Raw genomic sequence first — 25,839 nt, 5'->3', positions numbered from 1 at the left:
GCAGAGACTGGAGGTCAGAGAACAGTGGAGACACACATCAGATTGGCTTCAGCAGTGAGAAAACGCTCTCATTCAGCAGGGGCTGCACATCATGAATTGATCAAGAGCATGCCTCAGTTTCAGCAGCTCAGAGAATCTGGAACCAATAATCCCACTTTAGTGTTTCTGTAAAAAAGAAGAAGGAATGATAGGAGAATTGCTGTGAAATGTGTTTGGCTGGCTCCAGAATCATATCATGGGTATAAAGCAGGACAATTTTAAAGAGGTATTGTGGAGACCACATGTGAATGTTTGAATGTGAATTCTTTACAAACACATCTGTGTAGTTACGATTGGACTAATGACTGAATATTTGTTCATGAATGTAATTATATGAGCTATGTATTTGTGAATCTCATCCGACCATTTGATGGGTCCAATATGACCTGGCAAATATGGTCAAATGTGACCTTTAGTACAGTTCTCGACCTTTAGTAGTGGTTCTCAACCTTTTTTGACTTTAAGGCCCACAGTTTTTATTGATTTATTGGATAGACACAAACGATTTTTTTTTACAAATATATTTTTAAATTGATACCCAATAAAATATTTAAAAATGTAAAAATGTATATTCATAAAAATTCCCATGAACATAAAATTAGGGATAGTTCACCAAAAAATTACAATTCTGTTATTAATTACTCACCCTCATGTCGTTCCAAAGCCACAAGACTTTGTTCATCCTCGATACACAAATGAATATATTAGAATATATGAATATAATAGAGTTAATTTTTCAGAAGATGTCAAAGCAAAATCACTAAGCAATGTTGCATATTTTCCTCCAAATCTTTATTTAATAATAATTACTATATTTTTAATCACAATATAGCTATTTTTATTTTATCTTTGTTATCAAAAAACATAATAAAGATGCAAATCAGCGCAATCATTTTCATCAGCATGGGTTTAAAAAATCATATTTCACTGATTTGGACTCATGTCATCAAGAATTCAATATGAATGTTCACAAAGCTGGAATGCTGCGCTTTGTAGATGTACAATTTGGTGAGAAGCAGCACCAGTTGTCCAGAAGTGAGCAAAGAAAATTGTACTCCTCTCAGAAAACAAACAAATAAAGATGATTTTAGATGTTTAAAAGAGAAGTTCACTTCCAGAACAAAAATTTACAGATAATGTACTTGCCCCCTTGTCATCCAAGATGTTCATATCTTTCTTTCTTCAGACATAAAGAAATTATGTTTTCTGAGGAAAACATTTCAGGATTTTTCTCCATATAGTGGACTTCTATGGTGCCCCAAGTTTGAACTTTCAAAATGCAGTTTAAATGTTGTTTAAATGCGGTTTCAAACGATCCTAAATGTGCTTGTAAACGATTAAGGTAGAAAGGTCTTAACTAGTAAAACGATTGGTTATTTTGTTTTTATTACAATTTATATACTTTTTAACCTCAAACGCTTGTCTTGTCTTGGTCTGCCTGAACTCTGTTTCTTCTGGTTCAAGACAGTTAGGGTATGTCGAAAACTCCCATCTCATTTTCTCCTCTTACTTCAAAATCATCGCTGCAGAAGTAACAACCCAGTGTTTACAAAGTCAACACGCAAAGAAGATCAAACACCCTTAACAAAAAAGGTAAAGCAGCAATGTAGGATGATTTTGAAGTTGAGGGAGAAAATGAGATGGGAGTTTTTCGACATACCCTAACTGCCTTGAACTGGAAAAAAACAGTTTAGGCAGAGCAGGACAAGAGGTAAAAAGTATATAAATTGTAAAAAATAAATTGCTGATCGTTTCACTAGATAAGACCTTTGAAGCCGCATTTAAACTGCATTTTGGAAATTCAAACTTGGTGCACCATAGAAGCCCACAATATGGAGAAAAATCCCGAAATGTTTTCCTCAAAAAACATAATTTCTTTACGACTGAAGGAAGAAAGAAAGACATGAATATCTTGGATAACAAGGTGGGTGAGTACATTATCTGTAAATTTTTGTTCTATAAGTGAACTTCTCATTTAATTACTCTATGGAGCATTGGGATCGCTAGAAGAGGGCTTTATGAACTAATTTTTGTCAAAAACTCAAATTCTGACATTTTTTACTTCTTTTGCCTGTACCTCATAATTAGACAGTGTGCATTCCGACTGATTTTGCCAGCACAGGTCAGAAATTATGGTTGAACCACTGATGTCACATGAATTATTTTAACAATGTCCTTATTACCTTTCTGGCCCTTGAATATGTCCGTTGTATTTCTATCTGTGCAGGGTTAAAAAGCTCTCTGATGTCATTAAAAATATCTTATTTTTTTTCCAAAGATGAAGCAAGGTCTTACGGGTTTGGAATGACATCCAGTCAGTAATTAATGACAGAATTTTTTTTTTTTGGGTGAACTATTCCTTTAACATCACTTTTCCTGATCTAGAAACGCAGGTTTTCCAAGTCTGTGACAATCCTTGTTCTTCAAATACAAAAAAGTAATTAAAATAAGAAATATCTTAGTTGTTTTGTCCTATTTTAGGACAAAACAATCATCTTGAGGCTCCCTTGGAAGTTTGCTGAGGTTGAGAATCACTGCTTTAGCACATTTGAGCTGTGTTTGTTTGTGCAAAATTTACTGCCACAGTACATTTGCACAGCAGCTGCTAGGATGTTCTGTTACCTAACATCATGACCGATTCAATTTCATTCTAGAACCACCTGTGGTGACAGTTGACCCACGAAACCAGACGTTCCGCACTGGTCAGGAAGTTTGGATCAGGTGTTCAGCCAAAGGCTACCCCTTACCCATGGTGGTGTGGACACACAATGAAATGTTCATTATGGGCTCCAGCAGGTAAAAAAAAATAAATAAATACTTTTCTTTAAAATCTGGTCTCTATGTATTAGCTTTTACTGTAGTCTGTTGTACTCTTTTTACCCAGACACAGATTGACCCCCGATGGCACACTCGTCATCAGAAACACAGGGCCAAAGGATGCTGGGACATACGGCTGCTTGGCAAGTAATGTGGCAGGAACAGACACTCAAACTGCCATCGTCAGCTATATCGGTAAGTACAGAGAATTGCGTAACAATGCTAAATGAAAGCAATAAATCCCAAACCAAAGGTCTAAGATGGTGTTTTTCACTCACTCAAATACTCAGCTTCTTACAACTGTAAATAAGTGAGACATTTGACATATCCAGTCCCACCCTGTGGTTTTACACTAGTCTTTAATTAAGTTTCCTGTGATCTTCGCCCCTCTGTAGAGTCTCCGCAGGTGACAGTCCCTCACTCTGACCTGCTGATTGGTCTAGGACAGACGACCACTTTGGAGTGCAGGGTCACAGGAGTTCCACATCCGGACATCCTGTGGTACAGAGGTCAGCTAGTGTCCCCCTTAACCTGTGAACCTGTGATCTTTCTGTCATTTATCCACTGTTTTCATTTTAATAGACACCACTAACCCTAATGTACTGTATATTTGATCTTCAGGTGATGTGCAGTTAAAACCATCTGCAGTTTTAAGTATGGACCCTCAGCATGGTACTCTGAGCATTCAACAGACTCGGGACATAGACGCAGGAGAGTATACGTGTGTGGCGATAAATTCAGCAGGCTCTGCACAGGGGTACATCACTCTGGATGTGGGCTGTAAGACTATATTTTTATGCATAACCATTCATCATTATTTTTGTACTGTGTTGCTAATGTACTTTTAAAGGGATAGTTCATCCAGAAATGTAAATTACCACATGATTTACTCAACCTCAAGCTGTCCCAGGTGTATATGTCTTTGTTCCTTCAGATGAATACAATCAGAGTTGTATTAAAAAAATTTCCTGGCTCTTCTAATCTTTATAATGGCAGTAGATGGCTGTTGATATTTAGTAGTCCAATAAAGTGCATCAATCCATCACAAAAAGTGCTCCACATGGCTTCAGGGGGTTAATAAAGGCCTCCTGAAGCGAATCGATGCATTTGTGTAAGAAAAATTTCAATTTTTATAACTTTATAAACCATAATCTCCATTATAAAACTTTATAAAAAATGTATTGATATTGTTTAATGTAACTGCGATTGTATTCGTCTAAAAGTAGAAAGTCATATACACCTAGGCTTGCTTGAGAGTGAGTAAATCATGGGGCAATTTTCATTTTTGGATGAACTATGCCTTTAATGCAGTTCAATGTAGCAGAGACTTTCAAACATTTAGCTGAATTTTACTTTCTATGAGCTTTGGTAGACTTGATTGTATTTTTGTTTTTAGTTGGCTATTAAAGACCCCTACTGTATGAATAAATGAATCAAACAACTGTTATGTTCTTTATCCTGTGTTCCACAGCTGCTCCTCAGTTCTCAAAAAAGCCTTCAGATCTGTCTGCTGATATTGGCACCAACATCACCTTGCCTTGTCATGCACAAGGCCACCCAAAACCCCAGCTCACTTGGAGACGAGAGGACAACGTCCAACTCTTGTCTCAGCATCGCGGTCCCAGTACTGTCACTCAAAAAAATAATGGGGACCTTTTCATCACCAGTAAGTGTCTCTCTTTTATTTTCTCACTCTCTAAAAACTGCTATGAATCTTTTTTTATTAGGAGAAATATCGAGTTGGATGCATTATAACTATATATTTTTTTTCATTCGATTTATTTATTTATTTTTTAAATGAATGCCTGAATATTTTTTTAAGAGGAATTAAGTAATAGTTGCACTTTGTATCATTTACTTTTTTATTTACAAGTAGATAACAAGTAGATGTTCTTTGCCTTTCAGACCTCTGGGTAGAGGATGAGGCCAGCTATGTGTGTGAAGCTCAAAACCATTTTGGCAAAATCCAGACCAAGGCCAAAGTCACTGTGACTGGACTCGGTACGACATCTGAAAAAACTGTTCAGTCAAAACTGCAGCATATGTTTCATGTTTATGCTGATCCATCTGTCAGCAGGACACTTGAAGGAAGCCAGTGTGGGATATTAATTGTTTTGCACTTCCTTTATCTTAGTCACATGTACATTTTCTCGGCCTGAGGCCCATTAGCTGGAGTTCGCAAGGTGCTCAGAAGCACAGTTTGATGTTTGAGTTCATATGAATTTATTAGGCTCAGGGGTACATGTGTTTTTGGTTGAGAGAGATAGGATGCTATAATAGAAGTCCAAAACCAGAGAAAGTTGAAATTCATTTTCTGTGGCGAGGGATATACCGCACCAGATGTGAGCACTAAAACATGCATAATGCATTGCAGTGTGTACTTTAGTTATTAGATTACATTTATGTTTTTGAGGTTGCTTAATTACATTATAGATGTTAGATGCATTTGCACTTGCGCGACGAAGCTCATGCGTGCATGCGTGCCTTTGAGAATACAGTGGGCTTGTGTCAGCTTTGCCCTCAAAGAATCAAAAGAATTCAGGCATCTTTTTATACTTATGTCTTTGATCAAATCGCTGGAGACCCAGCAGTGGCTCATAATCCATTTCTAGCATCTGTGAAGTTCTGCTCTATGAGTTCTGATCCCACAGGATGACGTCAATCAGTTGAGACCTTACCACACTTGACTGGCCTGCTTGAAACTTCAATATGTGAGCCTGGCAAAAAATTACTCTCTTTGCATGAATTTAAGAAAATGGCTCATTCAAAGGTTCTTGCAGAAACTTTGAAACATCTACCGATTTGGCCTGATATTGTGCTTGATTTTAAATTAAATAAGCAAAATGTATTATATAATTTACCCTTCTCTCCATATAATCATTTTGGGTAAATAAATAACCTAATGTGTATATTTAAAGAGTAAGCAAAAAGAACATTTTTGATTATGCAGTTTACACTATGACTCATATAAATACTGAACACTTTAAAGCCTAAACATAATTCCAAAATCCTAACCAAGGGTCAGTGGGTTTTAAAGTACACACTGTGAGAGATCAGAAGTGTCTCCAGTGTAAGCGTATCTCTGTGTGAGGGAGTGACTGTTTTTGTGGTCCTGTAAAAACAACATAACACCAAGTTGAAGCTAAAGGTCACTAATGTGGTCTGTGCAGTGTGTCTCAGCCATCCCATAATTCTGCTCTGCTGAGCTCTAATACCCCAGTGACACTTTTTATGTGTATTCCAAGGTATCCATGGAAATTTAACAAGCAAAACATCAGAGGTGCGGCCAGTCCACAGAGTTTTCAGTGTCAGTGTTTCCAGTGGAGACTTAACCATCCTCTGTCTGATTGAATCAGGAGAATCACATCTAAAATAATTAGGAGTATATTTTAAAACCTCTTTTCTCATCTTGAGGATAAAAGTTCGTAGGATGCACCCATGAATTAGTGTGAATGGCTAATCTTTGTCAGTGTGGTATATGTAAAGGGTGGACCTTTTTTAAACTGTCTTTGAGAAACTGTAACATTCTCATAAACACTACTGTTAAAAGTTTGGAGATTGAAATGTAATTTATTCTGTAAATCTGAATTTTGAGTCTTTAATGTCACATGATCCTTCAGAAATCATTCTAATATGCTGATTTCTTATTATCAATGTTGAAAACATTTGATGATTAGACAGTTCAAAAGAACAGAATTTATTATAAATAGAAAACTTTAAGTTTTGAGCATTTTAATGCATTCTTGTTGAATGTGTTTTTTTTCTTACTTTCTTTTGAGTGGTAGTGTTTACCTCTATAATACTTAGGTAAATCTGCATATACAATTGAAGTCAAAAGTTTACATACACCTTGCAGAATGTGCAAAATGCTAATGATTTTACCAAAATAAGAGGGATCATACAAAATGTACGTTATTTTTTATTTAGTACTGACCTGAATAAGTTATTTCACATCTAAGACGTTTACATACAGTATAGTCTACAAGAGAAAATAATAGTTGAATTTATAAAAATGAACCTGTTCGAAAGTTTACATACACTTGATTCTTAATACTGTGTTGTTACCTGAATGATCCACAGCTGTGTTTTTTGTTTTGTTTAGTGATAATTGTTTTTAAGTCCCTTGTTTGTCCTGAACAGTTAAACTGCCTGCTGTTCTTCAGAAAAGTTCTTCAGGTTCCACAAATTCTTTGGTTTTTCAGCATTTTTGTGTATTTGATCTCTTTCCAACAATGACTGTATGATTTTGAGATCCATCTTTTCACGCTGAGGACAACTGAGGGACTATTACAGAAGGTTCAAATGCTCACTGATGCTCCAGAAGGAAAAAAAGATGCATTAAGAGCCAGGGGGTGAAAACTTTTAAACAGAATGTTTACAGATGTGCACTTATTTTGTCTTCTGGGAAACATGTAACTATCTGCTGTAGCCTCTGAAGGGCAGTACTAAATGAAAAAATATGATATCTAAACAAAATAAGAAAATGTTCATTCTGTTCAAAAGTATTCACACCCCTGGCTCTTAATGCATGGTTTTTCCCTTCTGGAGCATCAGTGAGCGTTTGAAATAGTTGCATATGAGTCCCTCAGTTGTCCTGAGTGTGGAAAAAAATTGATCTTAAAATCATACCATTGTTGAAAATGGCTCAAATAGACAAAATTGCTGAAAAATAAAAGAATTTTAAGGATTTTTCTGAAGAACAACAGGCAGTTTAACTTTTTAGGACAAACAATTGACTCATAAACAACGATCACTATACAAAACAAAACAAAAAACACAGCTGTGGATCATTCAGGTAACAACACAGTATTAAGAATCAAGTGTATGTAAACTATTTTCTCTTGTGGACTATATGTAAATGTCTTTTATGTGAAAAATCTTATTTAGGTCAGTACTCTGATTTTGGTCAAATAATTAACATTTTGCACATTCTGCAATGTGTATGTAAACTTTTGACCTTTACTGTATCACCATCCTAACGTGTGTTTGTTTTTTCTGCAGTCTCTCCTTTGATAGCTCTGAGTCCCACAGTGGTCAGTGTGATAGAGGACCAGCAGGTCACTCTCCCTTGTGTGTTACTAGCTGGAAACCCCCTTCCTGAGAGACACTGGCTACATGACAATGGCTTAGTGAGTTAACACATCCACACATGCAAACACATAGGCTCTGAAGCCTGTGCATTTCATGTCGTCTTGATGTTTTACACAGCTAGAATAATTAAATACGATTTAAATGTGCATGTGTGTGACCACTTGTTAGGTTACATCAAGCCCATATGTGACGGTGAGACGTGATGGTAGTCTACATATAGAACGGGTCAGTCAGCAGGATGGGGGACAGTACACCTGTTTGGCCGAAAACGTGGTGGGATCCAGTAACCGCACGACCATACTAAACGTCTATGGTGAGATGCAAAACCAAAACATGAACGCTCAAATACACTAATGGGATTTTTTTTTACATTTATTTTAAAGAGATTAATACTTTTATTCAGTAAACGCATATTAAATTGATCGATAGTGACAGTAAAAACATTTATAATGTCACAAAAGATTTCTAACTTTGCTATCAAAGGAGTTATATTAAAGGGATTGTTCACCCAAAAATTAAAATTCTGTCATTAATTGCTCACACATATGTCATTCCAAATTTGCAAGACCTTTGTTCATCTTCAGAACACAAATTAAGATATTTTATATAGACCGGTGATCCGTGAAATCCGCGCCATAGACTGCAGTGTCAGAAAGTTCTTGGATTTGACCAAAAATACTTTAATTCATGTTCTGAACATGAATAAAGGTCTTATAGGCTTGGAACTACACGAGGATGAAGAATTAATGACAGAATTTTAATTTTGGGGTGAACTATCCATTAAATATTACTGTTTTTACTGTATTTTTGGTCAAATAAATGTAGTCTTGGTAAGCATAGGAGACTTCTTTCAACCTTTTAAACAGAAGATATTCATACTTATAAATGACATGCAGGATTATACCTACCAAATTGAATGTCCATTTTTTTCTTTAAAAGATGATTCAGAATCAGGTTTGTTGAAAAAAGGATTTATTTTCTGTGGACCACTATGACATAGTCCAGTCCTCTGCGCCCTCGTTTCCATGACTGTATACAATAAGACTGTATTTCCCTCTGCCCCACAACAGATGCCTTCATCATTCATGTATTCATTTGAGAATTAAAAACAGAACCAGCAGTGTGAGCAAAGCACTTCTGCAGAGAAATAACAGAGAGACAAAAACTCTCATTTATCAAATGTGATCAGTCTTAAAGAAGCACTAGCTGAAAATCAGCCCAAGTGAAAGTCTGAGACAAGATTTTTATAGGACACAGTGCTGTATGTTGTCTTTGCAGTATCCTATAAAACATTTAAATACCCTCTGCGCAGTGTTTCTAAATCTCCCCTCATATTCAGCCAAGTGTTTCAACATATTTTTTTCTCTCCAGTGATGCCAACTATTCAACATGGCCCTCAAGTATTTAGTACCATTGAGGGGACGCCTATTTCTCTGCCATGTCGTGCACTAGGAGTACCCAAACCAGATATCTCTTGGTCAAAGGTGAATGTGTCTCCTTTCTGTTTCATTCACCATAATGACAAAGCAAAAACACAACTGTCACAACTTCGTAAATTTATTAAAAAATAAAACAACTGTAAATTGCATAAGTATTCATACCCTTAACTCAGTACTTAGCTGAAGCACCTCTGCAGTCTCAGATCTTTTTGGAATGGTGCGACAAGTTTTGCTCATCAGCATTTATCTGCCGTTCTTCTCCTCATACCTTCACCTCTCAAGCTCTGCCAGGTTGGATGGCCACATTTGGGCACAGATGCACATTTTCAGGAATATTTGATTGGGTTCAAGCCCAGGCTCTTGCTGGGCCACTCAGGAACATTCACAGAGTTCTCCATAAGCCTCTTGCTGTGTGCTTAGGCTTATTGTCCTGATGGAAGGTGAAACTATTGCCTAGTCTGAGGTTCTGAATGCTCTAGACTGGGTTTTCATTAGGGATATTTCAATATTTTGGTGCATTGAGGTTTTCTTCTACTCTGACAAGTCCCTCAGTCCCTGCCACTGAAAAACAGCTCCACAGCATGAGGCTTCTACCAGCACACTTTACTTTTGGGATGCTACTCTGCAGGTGATGAGCAGTGCCTGGTTTCCTCCATACATGATGCTTAGAAATGAGGATCATCAGACCAGAGAATCTTGTTTCTCAAAGTCTTAAGGTCTTTTAGGTGCTTTTTGGCAAATTCAAAGTGTGTTTTCATTGAGGAGAGGATTGCCACACTGCCATAAAGACTGGATTGGTGGAGTGTTGCAGTGATGTTTGTTCCTCTGTAGGTTTCTCCTATCTCCACATGATAATGGAGCTCAACTAGAGTGACTACCAGCTACTTGGTCACCAGTCTAACCAAAGCCCTTCTCCATCAATTGCTCAGTTTGGCCAGGAGACCAGCTCTAGGAAGAGTCCTGGTTGTTTCAAACTTCTTCCATTAAGGGTAACAGACACTACATGCTTTTGTGAACCTTCAAAGCAACAAAATTGTTTCTGAACTCTTCTCCAGATGTGTCACTTGACGCAATCCTGTCTCTGAGCTCTTCAGGTAGTTCTTTTGACCTCAAGACTTGGTTTTTGCTCTGATATGCATTTTCAGCTGTTAGACCTTTTATAAAGACGTGTGTGCCTTTCCAAATCATACCCATTCAATTGAATTTGCCACAGGTTAACTTCACTCGAAGTGTAGTAACATCTACAAGCAATATGAATGCTCCTGAGCTAAATCTCAACTGTCCCAGATAAGGGTTTGAATACTTATGCAATGGAATCATTTAGGTTTTTTTATTTGTAATACATTTGCAAAGAACCTGTTCTCACCATTTCAGGCTTGCAATGTACCCTCATGTTGCTATATGTATGTGTGACAATGTTTCCTCAGCGAGGAGAGTTGCTGGATCTGAGTGGCCGTGCCTTCTCTCTGGGTGAGGATGGCAGTCTTTACATTGTCTCCCCCAGTGGTGAAGAGTCGGGCGAGTTTGTGTGCACAGCCACCAACCCTGCTGGATACAGCTCCAGGAAGATCCAGCTCACTGTCTACGGTTAGAGCAGCTTGACCTAGTTGTTCTGCTCTGTTTTACCTGTCATCTGTGGTTATTTGATTCTTGTGTTTTCATAATTTCTGTGTGTGCTTTATTTGTTTGTTTCCTGTTTATTAGTTTGGTGCATCCGTCAATCTCACCCTGCTGTACTTGCATACTGTATGTCTTTGTAAACGTGTAGTGAAGCCCAGGCTGAGCGGCGCTGGTGGAACAGAGATGGAAAATAACTCGGGCAAGCTGTTGGACATGTCGGTAACAGTGGGTGATGATGTCACACTGCCATGTGAGGTGGATAGCGTACCTCCTCCCATCATCACCTGGGCCAAAGACAAGCAGCTCATCTCACCCTTCTCTACTAGGTATCAATTTCACTTATGTGAAAGCCTCTTTATAATGAATGCATATGATGATAATAAATGTGAAGACACGATAAAAAAAAAAAAATTCATATTGGACCCAAACTTTCAAACAATAGTATTGTAGTTGGTCACTCAATTATTCACACTTGCATCACTAGAAGTCATCAGAAAATTTACTCAACATGCACAAGATGTGACCCAGGACCACAAAACCAGTCTTAAGTAGCACGGGTATATTTGTAGCAATAGCCAAAAATAAATTGTATGGGTCAAAATTATAGATTTTTCTTTTATGCCCAAAATCATTAGGATATTAAGTAAAGATCATGTTGAGATATTTTGTAAATTTCCTACTGTAAATATATCAAAACTTGTATTCTACTTTTAAACACCATTGACCTTGTGAGTGAGTAGCTTTCTCTTTTCTGCATTGTTTATCAAGGGCTGATGTTTACTGTACAGCCTAAAGGCAGAATACTGCGGTCAGATTAAAATTACACAGTAATTAAATTCTCCTTTCTCAGCTCACCATGAAAGTAAACAGAGGTATAATTTCGGAAGCTACTCTGTAAACCAGGAGCACCTGTGTGGTTTTACATCTGCAAAAGAACTGTTAGCTTCACATATTAGCCTCTTCTTCTTCTTCTTCCTTAATGTATGTAACCTGTTCTCTCACAGACACATTCAGCTGCCATCAGGCTCCATGAGAATCACAGAAACGCGCGTGACTGACACTGGCATGTACATCTGTGTGGCTACCAACATAGCTGGAAATTTCACTCAAATGATCAAACTTAGCGTGCTGGGTAAGATTAACACATTTATTTACTTGGATATTCTCACAATTTGTACTTGCATGTGAAATTTATCAAAGTAATGACAGTTTTATCTCATTCCATTGAAGTTCATACAAGCACGCATCAGCCCAGAGGTCTTAAAAAACAAGTCCCATCTGTTTAAAAGCATCACGTTGTCTCAGTCTTGCGGTGACATCAGGCTTCGATCAGTTGTGTTTGAACATCCTGAGTTGATTTCAAGTGCTCTGCTTGTACCCACAACTATAAAATAAATATTTCGACAGACAACCGCATGTGAAACAACACTGAATGAGCATCATTAGATGACTGATTAGTGCATATTTGATAGTCAATTTCACATCACACACCACAATCAACTCAGTAAGTGCCTCCACGTGTTTATGTTGCACACATGCTGATAGGCTGTTTACCAGGACAGACACATATCCAAACTCTTTTGTCATTTGTTTTTTGTGTAGTCCATCTTATGATTAATGTGTCTTTGAGGGGCTGTTCAGACAGGTACCATTTTTTACCATATCTGACAAAAACATCCATATGCTTTTTAAAATACTATTTTTGGATTTAAAGTAAACAATACACAATAGTGCCTGTACATGCTTTAATGAGGGAGTTGAGACACATGTGTCATTTACTATGTACAGAAGGATGAAGCAGTGATTGAGTTAATAAGTAAATAATAGATGACTGTCAAAGCAGCAAGTTCAGTTTAACAGCTGAGCCTAAGCCTCCATTACTAATTTGAAAACGTCACTTTAGAACTAGTAACAAAGGAACATTGAGTTGCTTCATTGAAAGCATATTATATTACTGCATCTGGTACAGCATTCATTCTTCAGCTCAGTCTCATATTCACAATAAAACATTAGTTTGAATGTCCGATGAGAGAAGAGATATCTTTGTCATACTATTCTTTCAGCTGTTAAGGGTGATTTCCGTTGGCAGTGCATTTGTTGGAGGCATCCTACATAGGGTCGTAATCATTTTCTTGTTTACAACTCTGTTTCAGTCTCTTTCAATATAAAAATCTTTACTGCTGACTCAATTATAAAAACAGGCTCTTGTCTCTATCAAATGGCGGAAAAACTTAACTAATCACCATCATGAACACACACACACAGTTTTCCAATACTAAATACTCCAATTAAATACGCTGAGGGAAGCAATATCTTTGTCGTACTATCCTTTCAGCTGTTAAGGGTGATTTCCGTTGGCAATACATTTGTTGGATGCATCCTACAAGGGGTCGTAATATTTTCTGTTTACTACTCTGTTTCAGTCTCTTTAAATATATAAGTCTTTACTGCTGACTCACTCATAAAAACAGGCTCTTGTCTCCATCAAATGGCATAAAAAAACTTAACTAATCACTACCATTAACACACACTCACACACAATTTTCCAATACTAAATGCTCTAATTAAATACTAATTGTGGCCGGGCGGGGAATAGCACGACAGAACAAGAGGTTTAGGTGAGCCCCGGAGGGTGCGTTTATTGACAATAGTGCAGAAGTGAAGGAGATAATACGGGGAAAGGGCGATGTGGCGTCTTCGGTGCTCGGTGTCTCGTGAATCCTCTGTCCCTTCGTGCTCTTTGGTGACTGTGGCCAGTGAGGGGTGAGTGCAGGAACGTGCGGTCACCCCGAGTGAAAGCGGTCCAGGCTGGGTGCGGCCCAATCGTCACGGCGAGTCTGTGAAAGGAACGATAGAGAGAGACGGTAAGCGTTTTAGCTCTTTGGAGAAGCTTCTCACCCTTCTGTCCTTTGGGGCTCGTTTATAAAGGAGATCTCGCCGTGATCGATTGGTCCGTGTTGAGCAGTTGCAGGTGTTCCTGATGAGTTGCCAGGGCGACGCTGATTGTTCCTCGGGACTCCCGCCACACTCCCCCCCCCAAGCGACGTCCTGGTTCTGGAGGAGAGAAGAAAAGGGGGAGACTGGGGGTGGGGGGGAAGTGACCCCTGACAGACCTGCGTATGCTGCCCAGGACCGAGAGAGCCCGTCTGCGTTGGTGTTGCTGGTGCCGGCTCGGTGGCGCACATCGAAGTGGAAGTCCTGGAGCGAAAGGAACCACCTTGTGACTCTGGCGTTTGTGTCTTTTGCTCGGGCCATCCACTGTAGGGGGGCGTGATCTGTAAAGAGAGTAAAATGTCGACCCAGTAAGTAATATTTTAGCTCCAGGACTGCCCACTTGATGGCGAGGGCTTCCTTTTCCACGGCCGCGTATTTCTTCTCGGCCTGGGACAGCTTACGGCTGATGTACATGACAGGATGCTCTTCTCCCTCCTGGACCTGGGAGAGCACGGCTCCCAACCCCGTGTCAGAGGCATCCGTCTGGAGCAAGAAGGGACAGCCGAAGTCTGGAGCTCTCAGGACGGGTTCCGTGGTCAAGGCTTCCTTAATGCGTGTAAAGGCCCGCTCCGCGTAATCATTCCAGTGGACCCGTTCTGGCTGTCCCTTCCTGGTCAGGTCCGTCAGGGGGGCAGCTATAGAGGAGAAACTGGGGATAAAACACCGGTAATAGCCCGCCAACCCCAAGAAGGCACGTACCTGGGTCTTGTTGGTGGGCCGGGGGGTGTCCAGGACGGCCTTTACTTTGTTTTCCTGTGGTCGTATGAGTCCTCTCCCGACCGTGAACCCCAGGTAGCGTGCTTCGTTGTAGGCTAGGTGACACTTGCGGGGGTTGGCGGTCAGTCCAGCCCGACGGAGCTCAGACAGCACCCTGCGGAGCCGCTCCAGGTGGTCCTCCCATGCCTCCGAGTGGATGACTACGTCGTCAAGGTACGCCGCCGCGTATGTCTGATGGGGGCGAAGGACGACATCCATGAGGCGTTGAAATGTTGCGGGTGCCCCGTGCAAGCCGAAGGGAAGGGTCCGGTATTGCCAGTGGCCAGACGGAGTGGAGAAGGCTGTTTTTGGTCGGGCTTCGGAAGAAAGGGGGACTTGCCAATAGCCCTTTGTCAGGTCGAGTGTTGTGATATACCGGGCCCTTCCCAGGCGCTCTAGGAGTTCGTCCACTCGGGGCATGGGGTAGCTGTCGAAGGCAGAGACTTCATTGAGGCGCCGGTAGTCATTACAGAAGCGCAGGGTGCCGTCTGGCTTCGGGACGAGGACGATCGGGCTGGACCAAGGGCTCCGGGATGGCTCAATTACCCCCAGTTTGAGCATTTTTTGGACCTCCTGCTCTATAGCCTGCCGGCGGGCCTCTGGGACTCGATAGGGCCGTTGCCGGACGACGACGCCTGGAGGAGTGTGGATGTCATGGGAGAGGACGTTAGTCTGGCCGGGGGTGTCGGAGAAGACGTCTTGGAACTGACCGACCAGGTGCCGCAGCTCCGTCTTCTGGGCGGCCGAGAGGTTAGGGTTGGCGTCCACAACCGCGGGCTCTTGGACGGCTAGGGCGGCCACTTGGTCTCGGTCCCCGACCCATTTCTTCAGCAAATTGACATGATATAGTTGTACAGCCTGCCTTCGGCCGGGCTGTCTTACCCTGTAGTTCACCGGGCCGACTCGTTCCTCCACTGTATAGGGTCCTTGCCACTGTGCCAGGAACTTGCAGGCTACGTTGGGGACCAAGACCATCACCTTGTCACCTGGGTGGAACTCCCGCGGTTGGGCCGCCCGGTTGTACAGACGTTGCTGGGCTTGCTGGGACTTCACCAGATGTTCCCGGACTAATGGCATGACGCGGTCGATTTTACTCCTCATATCTTGCACATGCTCAACGACGGTCCGGTAGACTGCCGGCTGCTGCTCCCAGGCCTCTCGGGCCACGTCGAGGAGGCCGCGGGGTTGTCGTCCAAAGAGGAGCTCAAATGGGGTGAACCCCGTGGATGCCTGGGGAACTTCTCGGACTCCGAACAGCACATAGGGGAGGAGGAGGTCCCAATCTTTCTTGTCCTCAGCAGCTACCTTCCGCAACATCTGCTTCAGGGTCTGATTGAACCTCTCGACGAGCCCGTCGGTCTGAGGGTGGTAGACTGATGTGCGGATTTGTCGTACCTTCAGCAGCCGGCAGAGGTCAGCCATTAGCCGGGACATGAAGGGCGTTCCCTGGTCGGTCAGTATCTCCGACGGTAGCCCCACCCGGCTACACAGCAGGAACAGTTCCCGGGCGATGGATTTCGCGTTGGCTTGGCGTAGCGGAACGGCCTCTGGATACCGGGTGGCGTAGTCTACAATGACGAGGATGTGCTCGTGGCCCCGGCCAGACCTCGGCAACGGCCCTACGATGTCCATCCCGATCCGCTCAAAGGGCACCCCAATGATGGGTAAAGGGATGAGTGGGCTGGGGGGAGGTTTCCGTGGGGATGTCCGTTGGCATGCTGGGCAGGCCTGGCAGAACCTCTTGACCTCTGCTTCGAGTCCCGGCCAGTGGAATCTATCACGGATACGTTGCACGGTATTCTGGGCGCCCAGGTGTCCAGCCATGGGGTGAGCATGCGCCAGCTCCAGGACTGTCTCCGTTTTCTCCTTGGGGACAACGAGAAGACGTTTTACCTCCCCCCGCCGCTCCGCGACACAGTACAGCAGACCGTTTTGCACGACGAAGTGTGGGAGAGGGTGAGGGGCCGGAAGGACGTCCTGGCCTTCAAGGACGCGTACTTGCCGCCAGCAGTGTTTCAGCCTGTCGTCTTCCTTCTGGGCTCTTCCAAAGTCTCCCCCACCCGTAACCTGCTGGAAAACATTATGGAAAAGGTTAGTATCACGGGCGGGGGACTCACCCTCTCTCCCACTGTCGGTTGTCAGCAGGCTGTGTGGGCTCTCAGACCCCCGCGACGGCTGGCGACGTAGGCGTCGGCGTGGACGGGCGGGCTGTGTGGTTTCGGCTAGGGCGGCCTCCAACCCCGGCCAGTCCCGTCCCAGTAGCAGCGGCACAGGTAGGTCCTTGAGGACGCCAACTTCCAGAGTCCAGGCTTTACGACCTTTGTGGAAGGTGAGAAGATTAGTAAATACCTGGCGGGTATCTCCGTGGACACAAGTAATGGGCATTACAGCTTTGGGACTAGGCCGGGGTTCCAGCGTGCCGGGCCTTGCTAGGGACACGGCACTTCCTGAGTCCAGTAAAGCTTGACAGGAGCGGCCTTGAATTTTCACCGTGGTCATCGGGGCTCCACGGGGGGTCCTGCGGTGAACCACACAGCCCGCCATCCAAGGCTTCACAGGCGGAGACGGTGGGTCCGTGGGCATCGGTTCGTCGCGGGGGCTGGACGGTCTGCGCACTGGTCGTGGGATGCCCTCTGGCGGCCGTCGCTCCTGGGGCACCCTCCGGGGAAAAGGCGGCGCTCGCTCCCCGGCCTCCCGATGATAGGCTGCGTCCGCCAGTTCGACCGCCTCGACGAGCTCTGCGATGGACTTTGGGCCCCGCATGCCGGCAGCCTGCCTCATCGAGCGCGGGAGCGCTCTCAGCATCCGGTCAACCACTACCCGTTCGGCGACTTGGGAGGGGGATGGCGAGTCCTCTAGCAGCCAGTGTTCGGCTAACCGCATCAGATCGGCGGCTTGGGTGCGTACTGGCAACCGCGCTTTGAATTCCCACTCATGGAAGCGCTGGGCGGCAGTGGTCGCTGATAGCCCTAAGCGGCCTAAAATTTCTCTTTTCAGTTCATTATAATTACTTTGAGAAGACGCAGGTAATGAAAAGTAAGCACGCTGAGCTTCCCCCGAAAGCAACGGTGCCAGTAACGCAGCCCAAGTACCTCTAGCCCAGCCCTCTGTACGAGCGACTGACTCAAACATTTTGAGGTAAGCCTCAATATCATCATCTGCGGTTAGCTTGGGTAAAAGCCGAGCAGCAGTGACGCGGGGATCAGGTAGGGGAATATGTTGAGCGGCTGGTAGTCGTAGTTCTGCTAAATAACCTTGAATTTGGCCGTGTTGTTCGGTCAAAAGCTCAAAACACTGTTGCTGGCGGACGCTAACCTCTGCCAGCTGTTTCACAATGTCCTCCATTCTGCCGGGGAGGAGCGCGCCTGAAAAACAGAAAAAACCGGAAGTGAGAGACGAGGCAAGATGGCGGTGTAAACAAAGAGTGTCTTGTTCGTCGGCTTCCCAGGCCCGTCACGTTGCCCGCATTCTCCACCACCTTGTGGCCGGGCGGGGAATAGCACGACAGAACAAGAGGTTTAGGTGAGCCCCGGAGGGTGCGTTTATTGACAATAGTGCAGAAGTGAAGGAGATAATACGGGGAAAGGGCGATGTGGCGTCTTCGGTGCTCGGTGTCTCGTGAATCCTCTGTCCCTTCGTGCTCTTTGGTGACTGTGGCCAGTGAGGGGTGAGTGCAGGAACGTGCGGTCACCCCGAGTGAAAGCGGTCCAGGCTGGGTGCGGCCCAATCGTCACGGCGAGTCTGTGAAAGGAACGATAGAGAGAGACGGTAAGCGTTTTAGCTCTTTGGAGAAGCTTCTCACCCTTCTGTCCTTTGGGGCTCGTTTATAAAGGAGATCTCGCCGTGATCGATTGGTCCGTGTTGAGCAGTTGCAGGTGTTCCTGATGAGTTGCCAGGGCGACGCTGATTGTTCCTCGGGACTCCCGCCACATAATATATATATATAATATTTAATAAACGGTCCCCACTTTACATTATAGGTGGCCTTAACTACTATGTACTTACATTTAAATTAATCATTTGGTACAATGCACTTATTGTGTACATACATGTTTTACATTGTACTTATATTTTTAAAAATACCTATATGTAATTACATATGTAATTATTTCTATAATTACATTTATACACTGTTGACCCATCCCTTACACCTTAAGCCAACCTTAAATCTACCCATACCACCAAACCTGTCCCTAACCTTACCTGTATCCCACCTTAATAGAAGCAAAAGTTTTTCTTTAAAGACATACATTTTTTTAAGTTATTCCTCATTTTTTTCTTCTAATTTCTCATCCAAAGAAAAACTAATTTTGTACAAATGTATTGAATATGTTTTCTTTCTTTATTTAAAAGACATAATAAAGTATAAAAAAAAGAAATAGAAGCAAAAGTGTTTTGCAATACAATATGACCACAATAAGTACATCAAAGTACAATCAGAAGTACAAAGGCAGCGCTCTGACATACAGCATTAAAGTTACATAAAATATAACGTAATGAGACTTTGCCCTCAGCCAAATCTATTTTGCTCTGGAACAAATAATAGACAAAGCTGCTGAATGGCTGAACGCTGATGCATATTTGAAGTTTAAACAAGTACATTCTTGCCTAAAAAAAACTCTTCCGTGACACAAAAACAGTATTATTTATAAAATTATGTAGGATTTGGGTGTCCACTATGACACTCATTGTAAGAAATACCACAAGCGGGGTGATACAAATGATGAAAAGGTTGGAGCTCTGTTATCACTAGAATATCACACTCTTCTAAGCCAATCAGATTCGAGAATCAGAAACAACTGTAAATATATATTTTGTTAAAACAAGCTTGCTTTATTCATTATAAGAAGAAAAACCACAAAGACCACAAATGGGGTAAGAAACTGGATTAAGTCTTACTGTCCTGTGCAGATTTGTTTCTCAGATGCATTCATCTTTTTTGAATGTTCTTTAGATATTTTACAAAACTACACAAGAAGAAAGAAAATGTTTATTGAGATTAACTGCAATTAACATAAATTGTATTGCGATGCATAAACGTAGAGATGTTTATATTTATTACGCTTAGATATCTATTAATTTGCTGCACAGTGACTGTGCACGTGAGTGTGTTTACATGGGTGTGTTTACATGATGTTCATTGACCTTCTAACACCCACTTTTGAGCTTTAGCAGACTTGGCGAGATGTATGAGAAAGCACTGAAGGAAAAGATCAGATCACTCAGAGCAAAGCGTGATAATAATTATAGAGTCTCATAAACACAAGCTGCTCTCAGAGCATATTCAGACACATCTGCAAGTGAAAATGGGAATGGAGGTATTTCTAATGACTACAATTAAACTCTTAGTCATTTTAATCTTGGATTATAGTTTTCCATAAGACTGTGAGCAGATACTTTAGTAGAAATGAGTCTGAGAAATGAGAGCTACAACAAAGGGGAATGTGCTGTTTGATTTATCACAGCTACCAAATGTCTCATTTGGAAGATTAACTGCAAAAAAAGATGTGAGAAAAATTTCAGTAACTTCCAAGGGCAAATGAGGATAGGTTGCTATTTTTGTGCATGGCCAGTGCTTTATGAGCAACTAATAACTCCAAATGACATGTTATGAAAGAATGTATTCTTACAGCATGGGTTTAACACTTTTGCACTCTTAGTTCCTCCCAGCATCCGCGCAGGTCCTCGAGCCATGAAAGTGCAGGTGGGACATGCCATAGACCTGCCCTGTGTCGCACAGGGAGTCCCAGATCCCTCGGTGTCCTGGCTGAAGGATGGTGCCGCTCTACTGGACGGGTCTCAGTACAAGATCTCAGATGAAGGTCTGTCTCTAAATCAGGTGGGACTTTCGGATGAGGGCGTTTATACTTGCGTGGCCTCCAACATCGCTGGACAAGATGAAACCACTATTCAGCTCTACGTACAAGGTCAGGCACATGTTGGCATTTACAGTTGTGATTACAGCCATTAATGGCTTTAAATTAGCTGTTAATCCCATGTATTGCCTCCATCCCTCCACAGTCCCTCCCGTGGTGGAGGTTTCTGAGCCCCCATTCAACAGCCCCTTACAGGAGAGAGTGGCTAACCAGCAGATCGCCTTCCCATGTCCTGCCAAAGGTGAAATTCATACACTAAGGTCACCAGTAACAGTGTAAATCTACATTACTAGAACTGGACAATATAACTAAAAGTGACGCCAAATCAATATCAAAATGACTTTGATTGAAATTGTTATTGATTCAGGCACTCCTGAGCCAGTAATAAAGTGGTTTAGGAATGGTCAGGAGTTGACAGGGAATGAACCAGGTGTGTCTATTTTGGAGGATGGCACACTTCTCATCTTGGCCTCAGTGTCCCCTCTGGATAATGGGGAGTACACTTGCATGGCTATCAATGATGCTGGTACAACAGAGAAGAAATACCAACTTAAGGTCAACGGTTAGTACAGCCTTTGAAATGTTTATTACGCTCTCTGTCTTTTATCACATTTCACAACCTTTATCTTCTGTGTCTCATCCTTCCCCTTTGTCCAGTCCCACCTGATATTCGAGACATTGGCCAGCTGTCCAATGTCTCTGTAGTGATGAATCAACCGACCATCATTTTGTGTGATGTCACGGGCACACCTGTGCCTGTCATCACCTGGTACAGAGAAGGAGTTGAGGTCAGTTCAATGGCATGCACCAAAAATCTCATGGTCCTGCTTATTAATGTGAGTGTTTAGGAAAAAAACATTAAAGGTTTCATGAACTGAGAAATCAAAATCAAAACTTTCTTATTAGTCTAAAACAGCTAATATAAACCAGTCTGCCAAAACAACAAGTTGTTGAATGTTCCACTTTATGACTAAAGGGGATAGTTCACCCAAAAATGAAAATTTCATGTTTATCTGCTTACCCCCAGGGCATCCAGGATGTAGGTGACTTTGTTTCTTCATATAATGGAGAGTCAAAAAAACATACACAGACAAAACCGAATGAAACCCTGCGGCTCATGACGACACATAGAGGTCTTAACACAGGAAATAATCGGTCTGTGCAAGAAACTGAACAGTATTTATGTCATTTTTTACCTCTGATCCACTGCAATGTCCAACTGTCCAGAGCGTGTTTACAACAGCCGGTGCGTGATGAAGAGCAAGCAAACATAACTTCAGTCAATCAGGCTCAAAAGTTGGGAGTCGGTGAAAAGTCAACACTTTTCAAGCAAGCAAACGTAATCTTTTAGTTTTTAATCGGTTGCAACAATCAGGATAGGTACAAATAATTACCATTACCCACAATCTCTCTGTGTAAATGAGTGACGTATACGCGTGACAGATCGCTTCCGCGCATGCGCCGCCTATGCCAGACCACGTTGACGCGCCACACACCGACCGTTGTGAACGCGTTTAGGACAGTTGGACATTGCGGTGGATCAGAGGTAAAAAATGATATAAATACTGTTCAGTTTCTTGCACAGACCGATTGTTTAGTGTGTTAAGACCTCAATGTATCATCACAAGCTGCAGGGTTTAATTTGGTTTTGTGTATGTTTTTTTGACTCTCTAAGCCGTGGGTCCCATTGACTGCCATTATATGACTGACAGACTGCAACGGTTTGAGTTAAAATTTTTAGTTTGTGTTCTACTGAAGAAACAAAGTCACCTACATGTTGGATGCCCTGGGGGTAAGCAGATAAACATCAACCCAACATCTATCCCTTTAATAATGTGGCTAAACACCGCCTCTTCAGACGAAGATCAACACCTGCTTATACATCACTGCCTGTTTAGCTCGGGACACTGATTTGCTCATGTTGTTAAATAACCAGAGAGGCAAACACAGGTCTGTGCAGAAACCAAACAATGAAGATCGCTCCGTATACAACAAGATGCTGTGCGGTGCCAAGTTGTGAAAAAACTGTCTCTGCCTTTCCTCTGATCCCAACATTAGGAAATAATTATTCTTAATGAAGATCTAGACCACGGCAGTAGGAACTTGATCTTTTGTTCACTTAATTTTACAACAGATTTGTTTGCAAACAAAGCACAATTTAACGTGGGATTTTCAGAAAGATTTAAAACTAAAAGACAATGCTGTTTTGACTATATTGAAACCAACAGTAATGTCGCAACACACAAGTGTGAGTAAATGTTTTTATTATGTGGTCTCTATTGCTTTGTCTTATTATAGATTGTTTGATATGTACTGAGTATTTATGCAATTTTTACCTAAATCACATCTGCGGTCATCTGTGAACAATGTAGGCTGTCAAACATACACAAGTGTTAGCCAATCATAGCAGTGGGGGTTTACTTCCGAGTCTACAATCCACAATGCCTATTCAAATAGTGTTCTGATGAGTGGGGTCAAAACAGGACAGAAAATACCCTATTATTCCTAAATTATGATGTTTTTTGATGTAAAATTCTTGAACATTATAAGTGAACCTTGGAGAACAGTACTAAATAATAAAAAGGCAGTTCATGACCCCTTTAAAGAAAAAAACATGTTTGCTTCCGAAGGTACTTTTCTCCTGACATAACCAAGGACTTTAGTTCTTACTATAGACCTTACTCAAAGCCTTACTATAAATCAAAACTATAATAATAATGAAAATACAATAAATAAAATAAAAATGATGCCTAATACGTTTCAATCCAATCACTTCCCCTGGATAAAATCAACTCCAGTCCTACATTGTTTTCCACTTAGTATTCTGTTTGAAATTACGTCACATTATGGAAGCTAAACACATTGCGTATGCCATTTCACATTGTTAAATGTGCAAATTAAATGTGCATAAACCAGTTAAAATAAGCCTAATGAGAAATAAAAGTGGCATTTCCTACAATGAGGCCAATCACAAATGAGTTCCCTCGGATCACTGGTTTCGAGCTCCAAGAACAGGTCATAAAAACCCCAGTGCTTCTTATAAATGTGCTTTTACGAGAATCAATTTGAGAATGAAGTCAACAATTAGGAAATCTCTAATCACACTGCAGGGAGAGCAGAGGCTGCTGATTCAAATTAATGGTGGAGTGGCAGATATTTGTAGGATTTTTTTTTCCCACAAGATGAACATGATTATTGCCTTTTATTATTGACCGATGTTTTGGAGTGATTTACAGACTAAATGATGATGAGATCCGATCTCTATGTGGAGCACGGGCTGTTGTCAGACTCCTTGTGTGCAAACAAAAATCTCACTGGATTATTGCAATTAATGGCAAAATTAATGTTTGAAAATGTAAACTGATATTTCCTACTGACACACTACAGCAAAAGTTAGAAATAACTGACTTAAACCATTTTAGCTGGTCAAAATACTAGTGTTCTAATCATTTTGGCCACCACTGTATTCTGATCAATATTTAAAAAAAAAAGATTAATAGGTAGAGGTGAAATTCCTTTGCAGTTAATGTTAATATATGTTGACTTTGTTGTTTATAATTTGTCAAATACCTGTTTGTATCATTTAACCAGGTGGTTCCTAACAGCAATGTGCAGATTCTGCAGAAAGGCAAAACTCTTAAGCTGCTTAAAGCGGCTGTTGCAGATGCTGGGCGCTACACCTGCAAGGCCATCAACATTGCTGGAAACACAGAGAGAGACTTTTACTTAGATGTGCTGGGTAAGTTGTTCTGTAATAACATCCACTTATTTTTATGTATGGTGTTAAGAACATTGTCTTTTCACAAGCTGGTATTATATTGTATGTCCTCTGCTTAGTTCCTCCTACGATCATCGGGACAGTTGGGTCACGTGACCTCTCTGCCGTGCTCAATCAGGAGATCATTCTGGAGTGCAGGGTCAAAGGTGATCCCTTTCCCACAATTCAGTGGTACAAAGAGAGGAAGTAAGTTACTCCAGTATGCGAATAAATAGTATTGGGGGCGTAATTCATTTTTTAGTGAATTCACTCCTTATTCTTATGTTTTGAAACAGTACTAAGACAATTGTTCACTCTGTGTTTTAGGCCTGTGTTTTTGGGTGACCCCAATATTGAGGTTTTAGACAGAGGACAGCAGCTGAGGATAAAGAGTGCTCGCTTAGGTGACCAGGCACGATACCAGTGTAGTGCCACAAACGCAGCAGGAAAGCAGTCCAAGGATTTTAACCTTAGTATCTTTGGTAATTACTCATACATAATGTCTTATTATGGGTTTTATAACAACAGAATAAAAAATTCTAAATGCTAAATTTCTTGTCTTTCCATTTGACCCACTCAGTACCACCCAGTATTAAGGGAGGAAACATGACGTCTGAAGTGACGGTTCTGCTTGGTAATGTGGTGACTCTGGAGTGTGAGGTGCGGGGTGTGCCACTTCCTGCCATCACATGGTACAAGAACGGAGAGGTCATTTTGTCCAGCAGACAGGCCCAGTATGTGGACCGAGGGCAGTTCCTCAAGATCTCAAGAGCTCAAGCGTCAGATGCAGGACAGTACACCTGTAAAGTCACCAGTGTGGCAGGCACCGCTGAGAAAGTTTATGAGCTGGATGTCTATGGTGAGGACTCTCACAATGAAAGGGATAGTTCAGCCAAAAATTTAATTCTGTCATTAATTACTCACCCTCATGTCGTTCCAAACCCGTAAGACCTTCGTTCATCTTCAGAACACAAATTAAGATATATTTAATGAAATCTTTAAGATGATCTATAAATCTCAACTTCACCCTTGTGACTGGTTTTGTTGTCCTGGGTCACATTTTTAATAAAATTCAAGAGCTTTCTGACACTGCATAGACAACAATGCAACTTCCATGTTCAAGGTCCAGAAAGGTAGTAAGGACATTTTTTAAATAATCCATGTGACATCAGTGGTTCAAAAAGTATTCTCGTAGCTTCATAAAATTACGGTTGAACCACTGATGCCACATGGACTGTTTTAACTATTGAAGGTCAGAAAGCTCTCGAATTTCATCAAAAATGTGGTCGAGATACAACTATTTGAAAATCTGGAATCTGAGGGTGCAAAAAAATCTATAGAAAATTACCTTTAAAGTTGTCCAAATGAAGTTCTTAGTAATGCATATTACAAATCAAAAATTAAAATTAAGTTTTGATACATTTACGGTAGGAAATTTACAAAATACCTT

General features: G+C 41.8%; 1 protein-coding gene across 1 annotated transcript in view; it reads left to right on the top strand.

Moving 5' to 3' along the window:
* The window catches only part of hmcn1 (hemicentin 1), a 105,343-nt gene that overhangs the window by 38,400 nt on the left and 41,104 nt on the right, over positions 1-25,839 (top strand). The window contains exons 12-31 of the mRNA XM_073852725.1: positions 2,694-2,835; positions 2,924-3,051; positions 3,252-3,365; positions 3,478-3,636; positions 4,328-4,522; positions 4,762-4,857; positions 7,858-7,985; positions 8,116-8,260; positions 9,319-9,431; positions 10,814-10,973; positions 11,155-11,332; positions 12,011-12,138; positions 20,417-20,683; positions 20,778-20,873; positions 21,000-21,194; positions 21,290-21,420; positions 24,224-24,371; positions 24,470-24,596; positions 24,717-24,871; positions 24,970-25,248. Of these exons, the coding sequence (XP_073708826.1) occupies positions 2,694-2,835; positions 2,924-3,051; positions 3,252-3,365; positions 3,478-3,636; positions 4,328-4,522; positions 4,762-4,857; positions 7,858-7,985; positions 8,116-8,260; positions 9,319-9,431; positions 10,814-10,973; positions 11,155-11,332; positions 12,011-12,138; positions 20,417-20,683; positions 20,778-20,873; positions 21,000-21,194; positions 21,290-21,420; positions 24,224-24,371; positions 24,470-24,596; positions 24,717-24,871; positions 24,970-25,248 (3,084 nt within the window). The remainder of the gene's footprint in view (positions 1-2,693; positions 2,836-2,923; positions 3,052-3,251; positions 3,366-3,477; positions 3,637-4,327; positions 4,523-4,761; positions 4,858-7,857; positions 7,986-8,115; positions 8,261-9,318; positions 9,432-10,813; positions 10,974-11,154; positions 11,333-12,010; positions 12,139-20,416; positions 20,684-20,777; positions 20,874-20,999; positions 21,195-21,289; positions 21,421-24,223; positions 24,372-24,469; positions 24,597-24,716; positions 24,872-24,969; positions 25,249-25,839) is intronic.

This window comes from Garra rufa, chromosome 13 (genome assembly GCF_049309525.1).
Source record: "Garra rufa chromosome 13, GarRuf1.0, whole genome shotgun sequence".
Taxonomy (NCBI): Eukaryota; Metazoa; Chordata; class Actinopteri; order Cypriniformes; family Cyprinidae; genus Garra; species Garra rufa.
Note: the sequence above shows the minus strand (reverse complement) of the source record. Positions and strands in the feature narration are given on the sequence as shown.